The sequence below is a fragment of the Danio rerio genome, chromosome 8, assembly GCF_052040795.2.
Source record: "Danio rerio strain M-AB ecotype USA chromosome 8, GRCz13ab, whole genome shotgun sequence".
Classification (NCBI taxonomy): domain Eukaryota; kingdom Metazoa; phylum Chordata; class Actinopteri; order Cypriniformes; family Danionidae; genus Danio; species Danio rerio.
Genome location: NC_141028.1, coordinates 21,303,552 through 21,320,635, shown reverse-complemented (window position 1 = coordinate 21,320,635; position 17,084 = coordinate 21,303,552). Strand labels below are relative to the sequence as shown.

At 37.0% G+C, this 17,084-nt stretch overlaps 1 protein-coding gene across 6 annotated transcripts in view; it reads left to right on the top strand.

Moving 5' to 3' along the window:
• zgc:92140 overlaps nucleotides 1-17,084 on the top strand; it is a 66,157-nt gene that overhangs the window by 18,485 nt on the left and 30,588 nt on the right. For 4 of the 6 annotated variants that reach the window (XM_087263176.1, NM_001004593.1, XM_087263178.1 and 1 more), the window contains 1 exon segment: nucleotides 8,817-8,940. In XM_087263176.1, the coding sequence (XP_087119302.1) occupies nucleotides 8,850-8,940 (91 nt within the window). In that variant the 5' untranslated portion in view covers nucleotides 8,817-8,849. 6 annotated transcript variants of the gene reach the window in all.

Here is a 17,084-nt window from a genome sequence, read left to right as displayed (position 1 = left end):
AAGGGATTTAAATGCTGCTTTATTCGCTTTTCCCCTTATTTAAATTTTTATGGAAAAATATCTCTTTTGTTTGCATCGGATTATCATCAAAGTGTGTTTTAGTCATTTGGCAAGTTTAAGCTGTGTCCTGTTGACACAGATTTGACCATCCTGTGACACTCACATGACCTGTATATAAACACACACTCGCACACAGCCGGGCATGGATCTTAATACGTGCATTGAACACAACACAGACATCAGTGTTATTTCTGCTTAAGAGAAAGTGAACCTGACACAAGTGCCCAGATGGCTTCTTGTTTATGTCACAGTAGTAAGAGGTGTGAACAGACTCTCAACCTCTCTTAGGTAACACAAGGATGAATAAATTAAATTGTATTTTTAGCTACTTAGCTACTAGAATCACTTTATTCAAAGCAGTTTCTGCAGCACTAGTGTCACCAAAGTAATAATACACTTTTGTGTTTTCATACAGGTTGGTCATATAGGTCAAATACAGATTTAAATCTGGATGCAACTCATGCATCGACAGATATAACTAAAAGGGTGTGTGTCTGTCAGGTTGATGGATGGATATTTTGGGTGGGTAGATTTATGGATGGATGGATGGATACATTAGATGGATGGGTTGGTGGGGTAGATGAGGGGTATAGATTCATGGGAACTTGGGAAGGATGAATGGATTAGTGAGTGCTATGGGATTTGGTATGGATTAATGAATGGGTTGATGTGGTTGTTTGAAAGTATTAGTCTGTGGGGTGAATGGGTGGTAAAAATGAATGGATGGGTTATATAAATGGATGTATAGATTGATGGATATTAATAGATAAATGGGTGTTATAGATGGGTATTGTCTAGGTGGATGCATTGGCTATGTGGTATGGACTAGGGCTGCACAATATTGGAAAAAAACTGTAATATGTTATTTTTCTGTGATTCATATTGCGATACTCTGGGAGTCTTGAAGTCTTCAGGTACATAAATTGAATTAATAAGTGTTAAATAACACTGTATAGACTTCATTCATTTTTCTTTAAGTTACAAACATAATACATACTTGTGCCTTAAATGCCTAAAACTGGCTTTGAATACTTACACAGTCTCAGACCTTTAAAATATATGTAAATGATACAATATTTGCAGTTACTGCAAAGTGTAACAATAAATCACGTTTTTTTGGCTTAGCTTTGTCATAATAATCTATATATTGACTTATTGTGCATTACTCAGAGAATAATTTCTGCCGCTGGAATATATATTTACAAATTCATAAATGACGTTTAAGCCATTTTACAATCAGATTTACATTCTACCTCCCCTGGCGTCAAAGGTTATAACTGGACTTTTACCTAAGAGGACATTTAATAGTGTATTTAATAGGATATTTACCTTTTAAACATCAAATTACAGAGTTTAAATAACCTTAAGAATGATACGTATTTTTAAAGTGTTTATGGCTATTTGCATTATTATGCTGTTATATAATCATTATGTATTCTGCGATATAAAATGATCTCAAAGTGACGATAATATCACTTATCGCAATAATTTCTGTGACAATATATCGCACAACAAAAATTCCTTATCATGAGTGTGAATGTGGCTCTATAGCATTTACTATACTATTTCAAATCCTGTGATGTGTCTATTGCTAATGCTTACATTGCGATATCGATGCTGAAACAATATATTGTGTAGCCCTTAGTGTAGATGGATGGGTCTCTGCAGTGGATGCATATTGATGGTTTGGATGGATGAGTGATATTGGGTTTATTGGTAAATGAGTGGACTAGATAGATGTGAGTGGGGTGGACTAATGGTGTGGATAGATGATGTCTTTGTAGGGTGGATGGATGGATGAGTGGGTGAGTACACAAAAGCACCAGAACCATCTCTCGGCAATTCGTAACTTTTTGATTTTGTAGCTAAATTGTATGAATTCGTATGATCTCATTCGTACAATTTAATATGATTTGCTTATTCACCAATGATGGCTAGGTTTAGGGGGGGATTGTGTGCCATGCCTTTTTTTTTTTAAATCGTACATTTTTGTAAGACTGAACGCACCACTGAACTGACAAAACGTTTCCCTGTGAAATTAGGATGGGGTAAGTGTGAATGGATGGAGGGATGATGTATTGGTAGTAAGGATTATATTGGTGAATGCTTTGGATGGATAAGTGGCGGATCGATCTGTGGGACGGATGATGTCTTTGCATGGGTGGTATAGATACAATGGATGTTTGCGGTGTTATTGCTGTGATTTTTCTAGGCAATTGTTGGAGTGTAGCTTCTAACTGCTTGTTAGCAAGTTTTAAATAGACACCGATAATGCACACATAACTTTGTTGGTGATACTGTATATAAGCAATTAAGCAAGTTGCAGAGCACATGTAGATCTTCGCAAATGAAGGCCGTTTCAGTTCTGAGCATCTCCTAACACTCTTTTCAGATCTGAGATGGTGTAAATCTAAACACTTCCTTGTCGAAAACCCCTACTGTTTATGATTATGCTTTCACAGGCTTTCAAGGGATGGAGGACTGAATCTCGGCAGCCTTGAGAGGTAGATTTTGTTTACTCAAGGCTAGCAGCAGAGAGCGGTCAGACTCGTGAGTGAGCGCACACACGCACACTTTTCTCTCGCCTGTACACCTGGTGCTTTGTCCTGCGCCCCGTGCTGTTAAAGGCAGAGCTAAACACTGCCCCTCCTGTCGACTTCAAACGAGGAGAGAGGCAGGAGGAGGAGTAGCGGCTCTTTTGATCTTTCTCTCCTCTGTTTTGTCCTCTCCTAGTTTGTCTCCCTCATTTCTGGGTCTGTTGCTGTCGCTCCGAGGTCCATGTTGGTGGAGATGTTGTCATCTCACTGCTGCTGATTCTGAAGGTGCCTTTATATGCGATGTGTGTGATGTCAAACGTGATGCAATGATTACATATTTTTGTAGGCATATTTTGAATACCCTGGCTTTTGGTTCCCTGCTGAATTTTTGCCAACAAAAGTTTTCAGTTTTGTAACTTTTTTTTGTAAGCAAAAGTGAAAAGGTAAATGAAGGTGATGCCTCCAAAATTGCATACTCCCATACTATATACAGTTGAAGTCAGAATTATTAGCCCCCCTTTAATTAAAAAAAAATATATTTCACAAATTATGTTTAACAGAGCAAAAACAATTCACAGTATGTCTGATAATATTTAAATTTTTTAAAAACCATTTTAAGGTCAAAATTATTATCCCCTGTAAGCTATATATATTTTAAATAGTCTACAGATAAAACCATCGTTACACAATAACTTGCTTAATTACCCTAACCTGCCTAGTTAACCTAATAAAGCCTTTAAATGTCACTTTAAGCTGTATAGAAGTGTCTTGAAAAATATTTAGTAAAATATTATTTACTGTCATCATGGCAACGATAAAATAAATCAGTTATTAGAGATGAGTTATTAAAACTATTATGTTTAGAAATGTGTTGAACAAATCTTCTCTCCGTTAAACAGAAATTGGGGAAAAAAATAAACAGGGGGCTAATAATTCTGACTTCAACTGTAGTACATTTAAAAACATTATGAGAGTCGAGTAGTATGTCCGAATTCATAATATTCAAAAAACAATATCCGAGAAGTGCAAGAATGAGTCTGACCTACTACTTCGGCGAGATTCTGAAGTGCGCATCTGATGGATGCTACGCTATGCCATAATGCCACATGAGAGAATTCATGAATGGCAGTGAAGCAATGCAACTGACGTGGGTTGGCTATGTAATAAATACAAATGCTGGTTGTTCCATTCATACAACTCGCATACATACTTTATAGATCGTACTTTTCTAATGGTCATGTAGTAAATTTAAATTTAAATGTAGTACCTACTGAGTAGTAGGCGAGTTCGGACATAGCCTTAGCATACCCCATTAGCCATCATATAGTGCTTTCCACTAGTGGTGTGAATCTACACTGTTCTCAGTAGGCGATTTCGGACACAGCCTTAGCATACCCCATTAGCCATCGTATATTGCTCTTTACTATTGGTGTGAACCTACACTGGTCTCACGGTTAAGTTCAGTTGCGATTATGCCATCGATTCGGTTCAATTCGATATCTCGGTGCATTGACTATGCTTTCCATAAACAATTTTATATTTTACTTAGCAACACAATAATTCTTGTATTAAAATCATATATAAATATATAGATTATTTGTAATACAATTTTATCCTTTAATACAAGCAGTGAGATATATGTACTGCACCTTTAATTTTACCTGCTCAAAGAAAACACTCTTTTTGAATGTATTAAACAAGACTCGAGTACATGCACAGAAGACAACATGAGCATTTATAGCAAATAAACTAATGTCAATATTATCCCGCTTGCTTTTAGACCGTTGTTGAGCGAGTTCTTAAACACCTATGATTGATCACACGCAAGGCTGCGATTGGCTCTAATGGTCAGCAGGGCTCTGGTGCTGTTCAGCAAGCAGTGACATGGACACTGATGTTAAACGGCCATGGCGATCAGCTGATCTATTATAGATGGCGACACGGTGGAGAAAACTCACTCTGCAGACATGCTCTTGTCTGGATCCACAAGTAATGTTGTTGTAACAGCCGAGAGAGGAGATAAAATGTTACCTCACGAACATGCCAGCATGTCAAAGGGGCCTAAGAGAGAAAGATAGAGAGAGTTTACAGCTTTTTTTTCTCCATAGCTGGGTTCTGATGTACTTCCCTGTTAGTGAAAGACAGAAGTGACGCAGTGAATTGTGCACAGTTGTCTGCTTTTTAATTAGTTGGAGCTGTTTAATTACTCGTGGTCTCCTCCCTCGCCATAGTAAGCTACCACCATATAACGCATATGTAATAAATGACGTCAGTACATAATAACCAGTTATGATTATTTCTGAACTGATACCAAATTTTGTCACCCCTATTCTCTGCCATTAAAGGGCCATGAAACCCGCTCGTTTCAGCAGGGTGTTTTCACACCTCTACTTTGGAAAAAGTCAGAAAAGTGGGCGTGTCCAGCTCTGTTTAGGGGGGAGTGTCGGAGGAAGAAAAGTGGGATGGTGTGGGAGTGTCTATTTGGGCACGCGCGAGTTTCAGAGTCAAAATACACACACACACACACACACACACACACACACACACACACACACACACACATACAGGAGAAAGTGATGGTGTTTAACCTACATGGACATCTGTAGTCAAATTATTTGCCAAATTATTAAATGGTGGACTTTAACTGCAGTTTGGCTCTTTCATTCAGGGAATTCATTCATGCCCCTCGCAAAACTCGAGATATTTGATTCGAGGAGCTGCTCTAAGCGTGTATTTTTCATGCAATGTTTTATACCGCACGGCGAATGAGAGAAAAAAAACCTCCGCATTTCCCAGAAGCTTAGATGCACACGACAGGTAGCGTCAGAAAGCCGCTCGTGTTATTCCGGTCACTAAATGCGGTAAAAACCCTACACGAGGTTAAAGTTTGGTTGTGGTGCTAACGTGTTTACACTCTGTGCAATAGTTTGTTAGATACGAACAAACTGAATAAACAAAGAGCACTGGTCGCTCACTTACCAAATCTGTAGAGACAGGACAATCACCAGCAACTAGAGCCGCGTCTTTATGAAGAGAATACTACAAACGAATCCAGATCTCAGCGTTTGCAGATGAGGACAGCTCTCAGGTAAACAATAATCCTCCTTAGACACGTAAGTTATTGTTGTCGCGTGTCGCGTACACTGTTAATCCACACGTGAGTCTGAGCTCTCACGGAGAGAAAATGAAAACAAAACTTAACTGCAGCAAACTATAAAAGCAACACTTCACGCTTGTTTTGCCAACACAACGTGGCGTCTCTGTCCTGAAAACACGGTGATAGGAATGAATATTAATGAAGTTGCACAATAGAGCGCGCTGATTGGTTTGAACCAAGCCTTACTCATGCATTAATGCATCACACTGTAAGACGTAATAAGACTCACTCTGGCACAGACGCCCAGTCTGCACACTGGAATACAGGCTATTATGTCATGACCGTGACGCAGCTTCAAAAATTCGTTTCAAACCGGAAGTACGAATTTGCTTGAAATAAAGCAAAAACAACCAATTTACACTTTTTAGTGAAATATAGGTGTCTTAATAGTGTTTTTAGCAGTGTGGGACACATATACAACTGTCAACAGCTCAAAAAATGTGTTTTGGTGTTTCGTGACCCTTTAAGCTTTAAATTTAGTCTAAAATGTTTTTAATTCAAAATGTTTGCAATAGTGTGATATTTATGGAGTTAAGCTCCCTCTAAATCCTGAGCAGAATTCATAAATCAGGCCAAAGCAAACTTCACTCTGAGTGTGAGGACTTGGAAATGGGTTGCCTAATCGAACTTTCTGGAGAAGTTTACCTTGGCATCTATTGGTCCGAGGTGATGCCTGAAATCCTGAACTGCTGAGACTGCGCAAACATCCACACAGCTATTATGAGATGCTTTCTTAATACCTGTTTTCTCACAGCTGTAGCTTTAGTAGTGTTTATTTTATCATTGAGAGGAACAACACATCCTTACACATTCATCTAAACAATGTTCATTATCAGTATATTGCCATTCAGGTTTTTGAAAACTGTTGCCCTTAAATAAAGAACTGCTTCATACTGCATGTTGGGCCTTCAGAGTTTAGACTGTAAAATTTACTGAGTTTACCTGTTAATAGGATGAAGTTTATTGTTCTCAAAAAAACTCATTTTGTCAGTTGTTAGCAACTACCTTTTTCAAATATTTTAAAGTCAACTGAGACTTTGATTTCAGTATGTATGTTGATGTACTTCCAACTAGAAGGGAATATTGAGTAGGGGCAGGGCTTTCTTTTTGTGCATCATTCCTGGATGTTAAAATGGCAGTTTCGGTATATAGTATACTAAAAACAGTATGAGAGTCGAGTAGTTTGTCCGAATTCTTAGAAATCAAAAAACAGTATGTGAGAAGTATTCAGATGACCTACTATTTCCTGCAAAATTCTAAAGATTGACGCTACGCTACCCCATGATGCATCACAAGAAAATTCATGAATGAGAATGAAGCGTGTCACATGATCATGATAAAATGGCAGATGTAGTTTGTCCAAACTTCATTCATACTACTCACATTTATATTGTATAGAGCGTACTTTCTATTGGTTGAGTAGTAAATTCAAATTCAAATGCAGTACATACTGAGTAGTAGGCGATTTTGGATGCAGCCAATGTTTATTTACATTTAGGATATTTTGGAACAGTAAACATGTCAGGCTAAATAATTCAAATTTCATCAAATCAAATCATTTTTATTGTCACATCATCAGAAGCATGTGTGGTATGATGAGTGAAAAGCTTAGATGAGAGTGTGTACATTTAAAATGTTATCTTTTCTCCTGGAGATACTGTTGTCATAAAAACAACAAAAAAAAAAGTTTAAAAAAAATCTTGCATACTATACCATAGGAACGGTATAGCATAAAACCTTGACTTTTCCTTTTTTAACCTTGGACCTTTTTTTTAACTTTGTAATTTGTAAGTTTGTTGGCTAATTCGTACAAATTCGTATAAGTTCAGTCGTATGAAAATGTAAAATTTTTAAAAGGAGGCATGGCACCAAACCCCACCCCTACACTCCACTATTTAGCAAATTTTTCTAAATTTTACGAAAGAGATTGTATGATTTCAAATAATCTACTAAATCAAAAATTTACGAACTGCCGTGAGAAAGCGTTGGTAAGTCATGCTTGATGTCTAAATGTCACTGTATTCTATATAAGAAAAGTTGCATTTGTTATTCTTAGAACTAAATTTACTTATGCAAAGCATTTTGTCAGGTTTTTTATTTAATCCTCTTTAGTTGATGTATAAAATTCTTCACAGTTATCTTAGAGTAACCACAAGCAAAGTCTGTTTAATGCAAGTCATTTCACTTGCCGGCCATCTTTGAAACGCTTCGATGGCAGCATGCTTGGGCATTCTTTCTGAATTGGGAAACATCAAATTCTCCTAAATTGCTTGCCAAGCTTGTAATTGAATTTCATATTAGAAATCACCAATAAAATGAAACTTCAACTGTGACTTCAGTTTCATTTCTAAATGTCCAAATCACACAAAATCTGCAGAAAGTCATGCCTGGTCCAAGCCCCTCCCCAAGAGTATCGTCAGTCTATAGCGATCAGTGATTGGCTCCTGTACTAGTAGGTGGAGCTGTATTGACCAAATTGACAGTTACACTTTTACCCTTTCAAAAAGATACGAGTGACATGTCTTGTGTATTCTTTGCCACAGGTATATTTTATCCCACTAACTATGGGCATTAAAACACATCCAGAAAGAATCCAAATGCTTCATTTTGAACTCCTTGCCCCCTAAAAGCCTAACAGCGTTGATGTTGTTCTTGAACTGTGTGCTATATTTCTTTATTTGTAAATGCCATTGGCTTGATATTTTATAGTGCACTGACATTCATACTTTAAGTGTGTCCAAATGCTTTTTTTTACTGCTGCTGTGTGCTGTGTGTGTGTGTGTGTGTCTCGTGTTGGTCTTGGCCTGTGTTCAATTTGAAGATACACATGTTCATAAGTAAAGAGGTGGAAGAAAGATGAATCTGTACCTTTGGCTCGGGGGCTGTGATAGAAAGCATGTCTGGATCTGTTCAGGCTCAACTTAGATGTGTTTTCTTTTCCTGATGATCGGTAGTACGTAACCCAGCAGAACCTCTAATGGAGCTGATCGTGTGTCTGTCTTGACTTGAAACGTGTGTATGTGTGTGTGCCCGCGCTGAATGTGTTTACTGTCTCTTGTCAGGTGAGATGGTGAGAGGGGGGACGGAGTGAGGCCATGGGCTGCACCTCGGCTAAGCAGGTGTCGGCTGTGCCCACCGACGAAGAGGGCCGGGGCAAAGCCTACAGCAACGGTGACCTCTTCACTGGTCAGTCACCAACACACACACACACACACACACATACACGCACAACGAATTTATGTTGCATGAATGGTCAGAATTAACAAACCCACATTACTCACCAGTGTGCAAATTAAAATGGTAATTTCTTTGTCAAGGGCTGGTGTACATAATATTTAAAGATACGCAATGGCAAATAAACTATTGTAGGGTTAAATCCTGGATTAGGCGAGGCATGAGTTATGACCATTGTGCCACTTAAAGGTATTATTCACTCAAAATAAAAAGCCATTATGTATACACATCTATAATTTTCTCACCCTCATGTTGTTCAAAACCTGCATGACTTTCTTTTTTGTAACATAAAGGAACTAATTGAAGTCGACTGACCCCAGTGTTCTTCAAAATTGAAAAATATGTTTGTTTGTTTTTTTTAAAGTAAAATTCAAGTCACGCTGGATTAGACAATATGATTATCCAATGATAAAGCACTTACAGATGGAACCAGAGATGTGATTGATTCCCATGGTTGTCTATCACATTTTGAGAATGCTGTTTCACCATTTTGTGTTCCATTGATTCATTTAAGCCTGTTTTCTATCCTGCATTGGTTGAACTATACATGAACTGTATGCATAATATGTACTGGGGTTGTTATGATACTGGAACTTGGTTTTAAAGACGTCAATTTCCTGCTAATATTTCTTTCTTAAACAGTGCTGATTTGCCATTGTGTTTGCATGCTCAACAAAAATGACTGCGATTGGTCGTGAAGGTTCACCAAACTGACCGCTGTTTACTGCGTGTAACCACAGATACAGGGACACTGGAGCGTTTCAAAGCTGCAATTCATAAGCGGATTGCTCGTATGTCAGCTTGTATACAAACCAGCTAATTGACATGACTTTGAAACGCCCCAGTGTTCCTGTATCTGTGTATACACTGAGTAAACAGCAGTTTGGTCAACTGATGACCTGCACGACCAATCACAGTCATTTCTGTTGAGCATGTGAACACAATGGCAAATCATCGATCTTTAAGAATGTCCTCGACAGCGCTCCAATGTTAGTGGGAAATGGATGTCTTTAAAATTTTATTGTCGACTGGTACTGAATTCCAGTGTCTTGCAACCCTAGTGTTTACCCCACTTATGAGAACCAAGTCCATCAGTTGCAGGGCTACCATATAATAAAATGATATTAGCATCAATTAAAGTAATTTTTTTTTCATAGAATGATTGTGCATGATGTAAAAAAAAAAACAATTACAAATACTCAAGTTACTTTAATAGAGTAGTTTTTATTTTATTTTAAAACGTTTATTTATTTGGATAGGAAAGAGAATTAACAGGAAAGCATGGGGAGCAGAGAGAGAGTAAGGATCGGCATAGGACAGCGAGGGGAATCAAACTCGGGTTGCGGTGAGCATCGGAGTGCATGTGTCGACGCACTAACCAATACACCACTGGCACCGACGTTATAAAGTAGTAAGAGTAGTTTTTTCCTAGGGATTGTACTTATTACTAGTAACTAGGTATAAAATATTTTTGCTTGAGAGCATTTTTAGTTCTGCATTGGTATTTTTACTGCACCATTGTCCTGCTTATTTTGCTTTATTTTTGTTGTCTACAGTAATTGACCTGGTAGAATAATCAGTACTGTGATTCCCATAATCTAATCTGGCAAAGAAAACATGCAGACTACAAATCCATCAAAACCTTAAATTTATCAAAAACCTTAAAAAGATTTTTAAGATTAGTTTTGATTAAGTGATTTTTACAAGATGTTGTTTTGGACATACAAGAATAACTCATGGCTTTTTGCTTAAAGGTGAAGACCCTACTCAGTGGTTGTTCTGCACAATGAACCCTTTTCGCATTTAACGGTCATCATAATCTTAAATCCTTGAAAGTTTCTAAACCCTTGAAAGTTTTCAGCCCTTTAATAGTAAGAACTGGCTTTCTCTGATCTCTGTTTTATATCTGAAATATTTATAACTAATCACATATAATATGAATGTATATAAATAAATATTTGATCCACCCTATAAAGGTGTATACTATTCGGAATGCATAATGCACCAATTCAATGCTAGGAAAAATATCATTCATCAGTCTGAAGCTGGCAGTTCTAGAGCACTGATAGACATCTTAAGTATATAAAACACATTTCTGGTAAAATAGGTGTTTAGATCTGCATGAAGCCTTAAAATTTGCATAGTTAATAGAATAGTCACTAAACATATATCAAAACACTGAAAACATATACATTTTTGATAATAAATTAGATGTAATTTAAATACATTCATAAATTTGATTCACCGAAGCATGTTGAAAAGGTTTACCCCACCTCTAATCATCGATGTATAATTCTTCCACTGCTTACACATACTTCTAAATAACCTTCCTAATTCAATTCCAAAGCAAAAATAAACAAGTGAATCAAACATGTATTGTGAAATTCATTCACGGTTGAATAAGTGAACTGCAGTTTAAACAGTTATTCAGTAAATGATTTGACAGAATAATTGAAGAATATGTCTAAATTGATTCAAACTGCTATCTTATAAGTAGGGCCTTTTTGAAAATACCGGTAAGTTCGTTCTGACTATTTTCCTGAAAGAAAAGTTGTAACATTACCGGTAATTTGCCAGAATGCTGCGCTGTGTGAACGCGAAAGCAAAATTGCCGGAAAGAGTGCATGCACATCTAGAACGCACTGACGTGAGACGTCTACTTTAACCCATCAGAACACTCAGACGCATTCACGTCCGCACGGTTTATGACATTTATATGTTCCTTAATGCCAACGGTGTAAATAATTATCGACAAAGAGCTTAGAATGAACAAGAGGCGACACTCAATAGAACGTTCCATTGCAACAGCAGCGCCCAGCAACAGCCCCGGATTGCGCCATTTTGTTGTGAAAGTGGTCAGCTGTCTATTGTATCTTATTGCTGTCACGATGGCAAGCAGCTGCTTTAGTTTTTATTTATTTATTTAAAAAGCGCATTAAAGCTGAGATACAACCTGAAAGATGACAATACAACACTTACCATCACAATTATCACGTTTAATAGTTTATTTTACGGACTATGCTGCTGTTCTATTGGAATTTTCCTTCCAAAATCTAGTGGCTTTTTCCCAAATCGCACTAGAGTGTCGCCTCTTGGTGATTCTATGCTCTTTGCTATCGATAAGATGCTTATGATAAGCCGTTGTTTGTTTACCTTCAAGCTCTGCTTCCTTCAGTTGCTTGACTTGTCGCGTTTGCCCGTGAAGCAGCGGGTGAACGCCAACACACATATTATGTACATCTCGACATGCGAAAGTGTTTCTCTATATGTTTTCATCGAAATTGTTCACAATACTGATCCATCCACAGAGTATGTAATGTAATCAAATGTTTATAAATACAAGCGCAGCCGTTTAGTGGTCATTTCTGGTTCATGATGTCAGAATTTACATGTATTTTGGAATGGATATATAAACGGTCTTTTCCGGAAATATTCTGTAACGTCCTTGCCTGTGTGAACAATGCTTTTTTTTAATTTAACGGTAAAGAGGTTCCGGTAATTTTCCGGATATTTACCGCTAATGCTGTGTGAAACAGGCCAATGGCTGCTATTAAACAAGATTTTTTCAAAATATCTCTTCTTGTGTTTAACAGAAGAAAGAAACTCAAATAGCGTTTGAACAAGTGAATGATGAGTAAATTATGAAAGAATATTACATTTTGGGTGAACTAACCCTTTTTAAAGCCAAGTGCAATGTTTTGAATAGTCAGAAGGATTTCATTGCATTGATGATTTCATTGTTATTCCGTCAGACATGATATGTGGAAAGTAATTTGAACAAAAAAAGAAGAAAAAGCTTTTGAACATAGACCAATCTTTGGCCATCAAAGTAATTTACAACCACCCAAGTAATTTACGCCCAAAGGCCACCTAAGTAATTTATGTCGAAGCAGTAAATAATGTGTTTTACAATGTTTTGGGATGTTGATTACATTCTGGGAATTCTTGGATGCATCCGTCCAGCCAGTCAAACCGACGTGTTTGCCTATGTAAAGCCTGTCAGCTGCGTCTGTGCCAGCAGGCGTGTGTTTGAGGATAACATTATCAGCTGGAGTGAGCCACTGACTCATGCCTGTGAGTGTGTTCGCTGCGTTTTTGTGTGTGTGAGAGGTTGTAAATATGTTTTAAAGGGTTTAGATAACAGCAGCACTTAGTATGCGACCTGTCAGAGACTGACAGAGATTATAGGAGATTAAGAATTAGGGGTAAAACGGCAGAAAATCTACACAGGAAGCACTCAATGACCAGCCACAGGAGGCCTTGCTGTCTCTCTCTCTTTCTCTCTCTCTCTCTCTCTCTCTCTATCCATCTTCCTTCCATGTTCTTTTCTCCATCTCTAAGGATTTGTGTGTGAGATGGAGGGGAAACGGTCTGAGAACGAGGGAGTGAGAGAAAGAGAGTGAGTGACGTGGGATCACCAACTCCCGTTTTTTTCCTCCCCTGCCATTTATCCCTCCCTCTGCATATCTGTCGTTCTTCTCAAGGCCACACTTTCCTTGTTTCCTTCCTTACTTCGCAACGGGTCGACTCCTTTTCATTATTCTGCCTGCTTTTCCGCCGCCTTCCCATTACCTAAGCTATTTTACTTCACTTCCCCCCTCATGCTGCGTTTCTTGGCTTCTTGCTGCTTTTCGTGTTCTGTTAAGCAAAGTACTTTCAAACTACTTAGAATATGTCTGCTGTGTATTTACAGTATCCACACACTGCTATTCAAATGCATGGCATCAATCTGGATGAATGAAAAGCCAGCGAATGCAGCGTTTTTTGGCTTCTTGTTGTTTTTCATGTCTTTTTTTTTTTTCTAAGAAAGTACTTCCAAACTAGTGATATTTGTGCTGTGTATATTTAGTTTGCACGTTACCATTCAGATGCATGGTGTTAAATGAATAGTTCACCTAAAAATGAAAATTCTATCATTGTTTAATCTTGTTTCAAACCTATAAGATTTGTAATGTAAACCTGTAACCATTGACTTGTGTAGTATTTGATTTTCCTACTATGGAAATCAATGGTTACAGGTTTTCAGCTTTCTTTTTGAATGTTTGTATACACTTTATTAAGATTTTCCTGCAATCTAGGCCTAAATTTGCATACACTGAAAAAAACAGACATCAAGAAACACCAATCAACACAAACGTTCATTCATTTTATTTTCAGTGTAGTCCCTTTATTAATCTGGCGTCACCACAGCAATGATCGTGCTACCCACTGCGCCACCGAGACGCCCACAAACATTCAATCGTTAACAAATATTACATATTTAAAAGTCTAATTTAAAACAATTGTATCTGCGGCAGTCAACATGGATCATCTACCAGAAGGCAATAACTCGTACTCACAATATAAACTGCGAGAGGTCAGCTAATATATTAAAAGCTTCATCCTGAAGTGATTGCTCATTGACAGATTGAAAGGATCGGTATTCCCTTTTCCCTATGATTCTCATAGCTGTCTTCACCAGTCATCCAAGCTTAGCTTTAGATAGAACTATAATGTTTTTGTACCAGACAGTAAATCCATAGTGCATTAGGCTTTCAATGACAGCTTTGTCAAACAAAAACATAACTTTTTGCTGTACCCCAAAAACTCTGTCTCTATAAAAAAACGACGAGAACAAACACTGTCTACATGTGAACCCCAGGTAAGCAAGCTCTGTGAACACCTAGATATTTATAAGAGCACACTTGTTTAATGGGCTCTGGATGACTTTGGATCAAAGATCATTTCCTCAGTTTTGTTGATATTAATAAGGAGATAGTTTGAAGCGCTCCTTTTCACAAACCTTTAAGACAGAAACTGGTATAGGTTTGGAACCACTTGAGGGTGAGTAATTGTGAGTAAATTGTCAATTTTTTGTCAACTATTCCTTTAATCCGAATGTATTTAAGAAAATCAAATGACTGAAAAGACTTTAAAATGTTCCCAAAAAAAAAAAAAAATCAGCTTTAAATACTGCGGTTTGTGTTTATCAAAGGATCCTGTTTTTCATATTGATAGTAATGAGAAATGAGAATGAAAGTCAACACGTAAAAAGATTTCATAATCATGCGAGACTAAAACTTACTTTTTCAGATCAATTAAAATAAAAAAGCTCATTTTAGCAGTACAGTCTAATTATTTTCCCTGTATTTTAATCAAATAAATACAGCCTTTGTGAGTAGATTACATTTCTTTCAAAACATAAAATCTACTCTAATCTTAACTCCAAATTTTCAACAAAATAAACTGCATAAAATATACAAACTATAATATAACTAATCGAACGCCTTTGTGACATTTTCCATGTTTTAATTCAAAATTCTAGTTATTCTTGTTCATACTAAAGTTATTAGTGATCAAGATGGGAACAGTAGGTTTCTCAACCTCATTTTCATTCATGTTAAATGAAGCCTTGCATCTAAATAGAACAAATTACACAGTGTCCCACAATGCAATGCTGCCAACTTATTTGTCAGTGTTTCCCAGTGTGAGAAATGAGCCAAAAGAAATCTCAGTCACAGTTTACGTCTCTTGCTTGGCATCTGATGAGAAACTGTTTGAAAAATGTGCCGTTGCATAATTTGTTTCATAATATCTTTAAAAAAATTAGAAAGGTGGCTGGACTGTAGGTATATACTGTGCAGTATGCTTGTATCAGTGTTTTTAGTGTTACTTATACACTATAGGTTTCATATGAATAATTATCAATTGTACTTTATTCGAATGTGATAAGTTTATTTTACGTTTTAATTTTAGTTTAAATAAATAAAATGAATGAATGAAAAAAAAATGAATGAATGAATGAAAATTCCTTAAGTCTTGAATGCTTAATTCAAAAACGGGATTTAGTTTCCAAAACATTTTGTAAACACCTGTAAGATTTACATGAGATGCAAAGTGAAGTTTATTTCTAATCAAATTTTTTCCAGAGGATCACACTTTTATGATTGTACACGTCTGGTCCCGCATTAGCCTACGATTGATTCACGAATCAGATGATTCCTAACTCACTATAAATAACCAAAGTTTCTTATCTCAATATCTTCATCTTGAAGAATCCCCCCACCCACCCCTACTTCCCTTCCTTTTTTGATGGGAGACTCGGCGGCCCAGTGATTAGCACTGTTGCCTCACAGCAAGAATGTCTCCAGTTAAAGTACCAACTAACCCGTCAACAATTCTGTGCGGAGTGTGTTCATTCTCCCCATGCTCGTGTGGGTTTTCTCCGGGTTCTCCAGTTTTCACCCACAGTCCAAAAAAAACGCAACATAAGTAAATTGAACATACCAAATCGACATCATAGTCAAGCTCTTAGCAAGCCATATATTTCTCCATAGCCATCCCAAATCTGTCATTAGTCAGAAAAACAAAAGAGTTCATCGAGATCTACCTCAAACTCCCCTCTCGCCCTGCTAACAGGAGCCAAGTGTGAACTCTTGAAATGCATTCCGACATTTTTAAAACTCATGGAGTCACAAGGCATGCAATTTTTTGTAAAATAATAATTTTAGCACATTACATGCACTGTATTCAATTTTATTATGAATGGCCAAGACACCAGGTACATTTCTAGTTCATTTGTTTTTCCTACATTACTCATTACGCTTGTAAAAAATTTTGAAAACACTATTGGAATACATAAATCCCTATATCTTTGTAAATAAACCTTCTAAAGGCTTAAAAATGTTTGAAATATTTGTTTGCTGAAAACCAAAATCTAAAAGGCTATTGAGGTATTGGCATTGATTCATTGGCATTGATACATTTGAACAAACTTTCAGTGAGAACTTGTATAAATAATTTGGAGCTTGACTGTACATCCATGACATGAGTCGATTTGACACAAAATGGCATTATTTCGTTTTAATTATGCTTATTCATTGCATTTGATGAAGAACTTAATTGTCGTCCAATAATAACAAGCATTCTGTAAGCATGCTGAATCCACCATGTCAGTTTAGCCACATTCACGATAACAGCTTGACCAATATATAAACTGCTGTTCTGGTTCAACATAATATATCATTAGGAAGTAGCCATATAGTCATAAAACCTGTGGTCATATTAAGATACGGGCTCTGTTAGTTCTGCATTTGGTCTTGTAAAATCTGTATCTT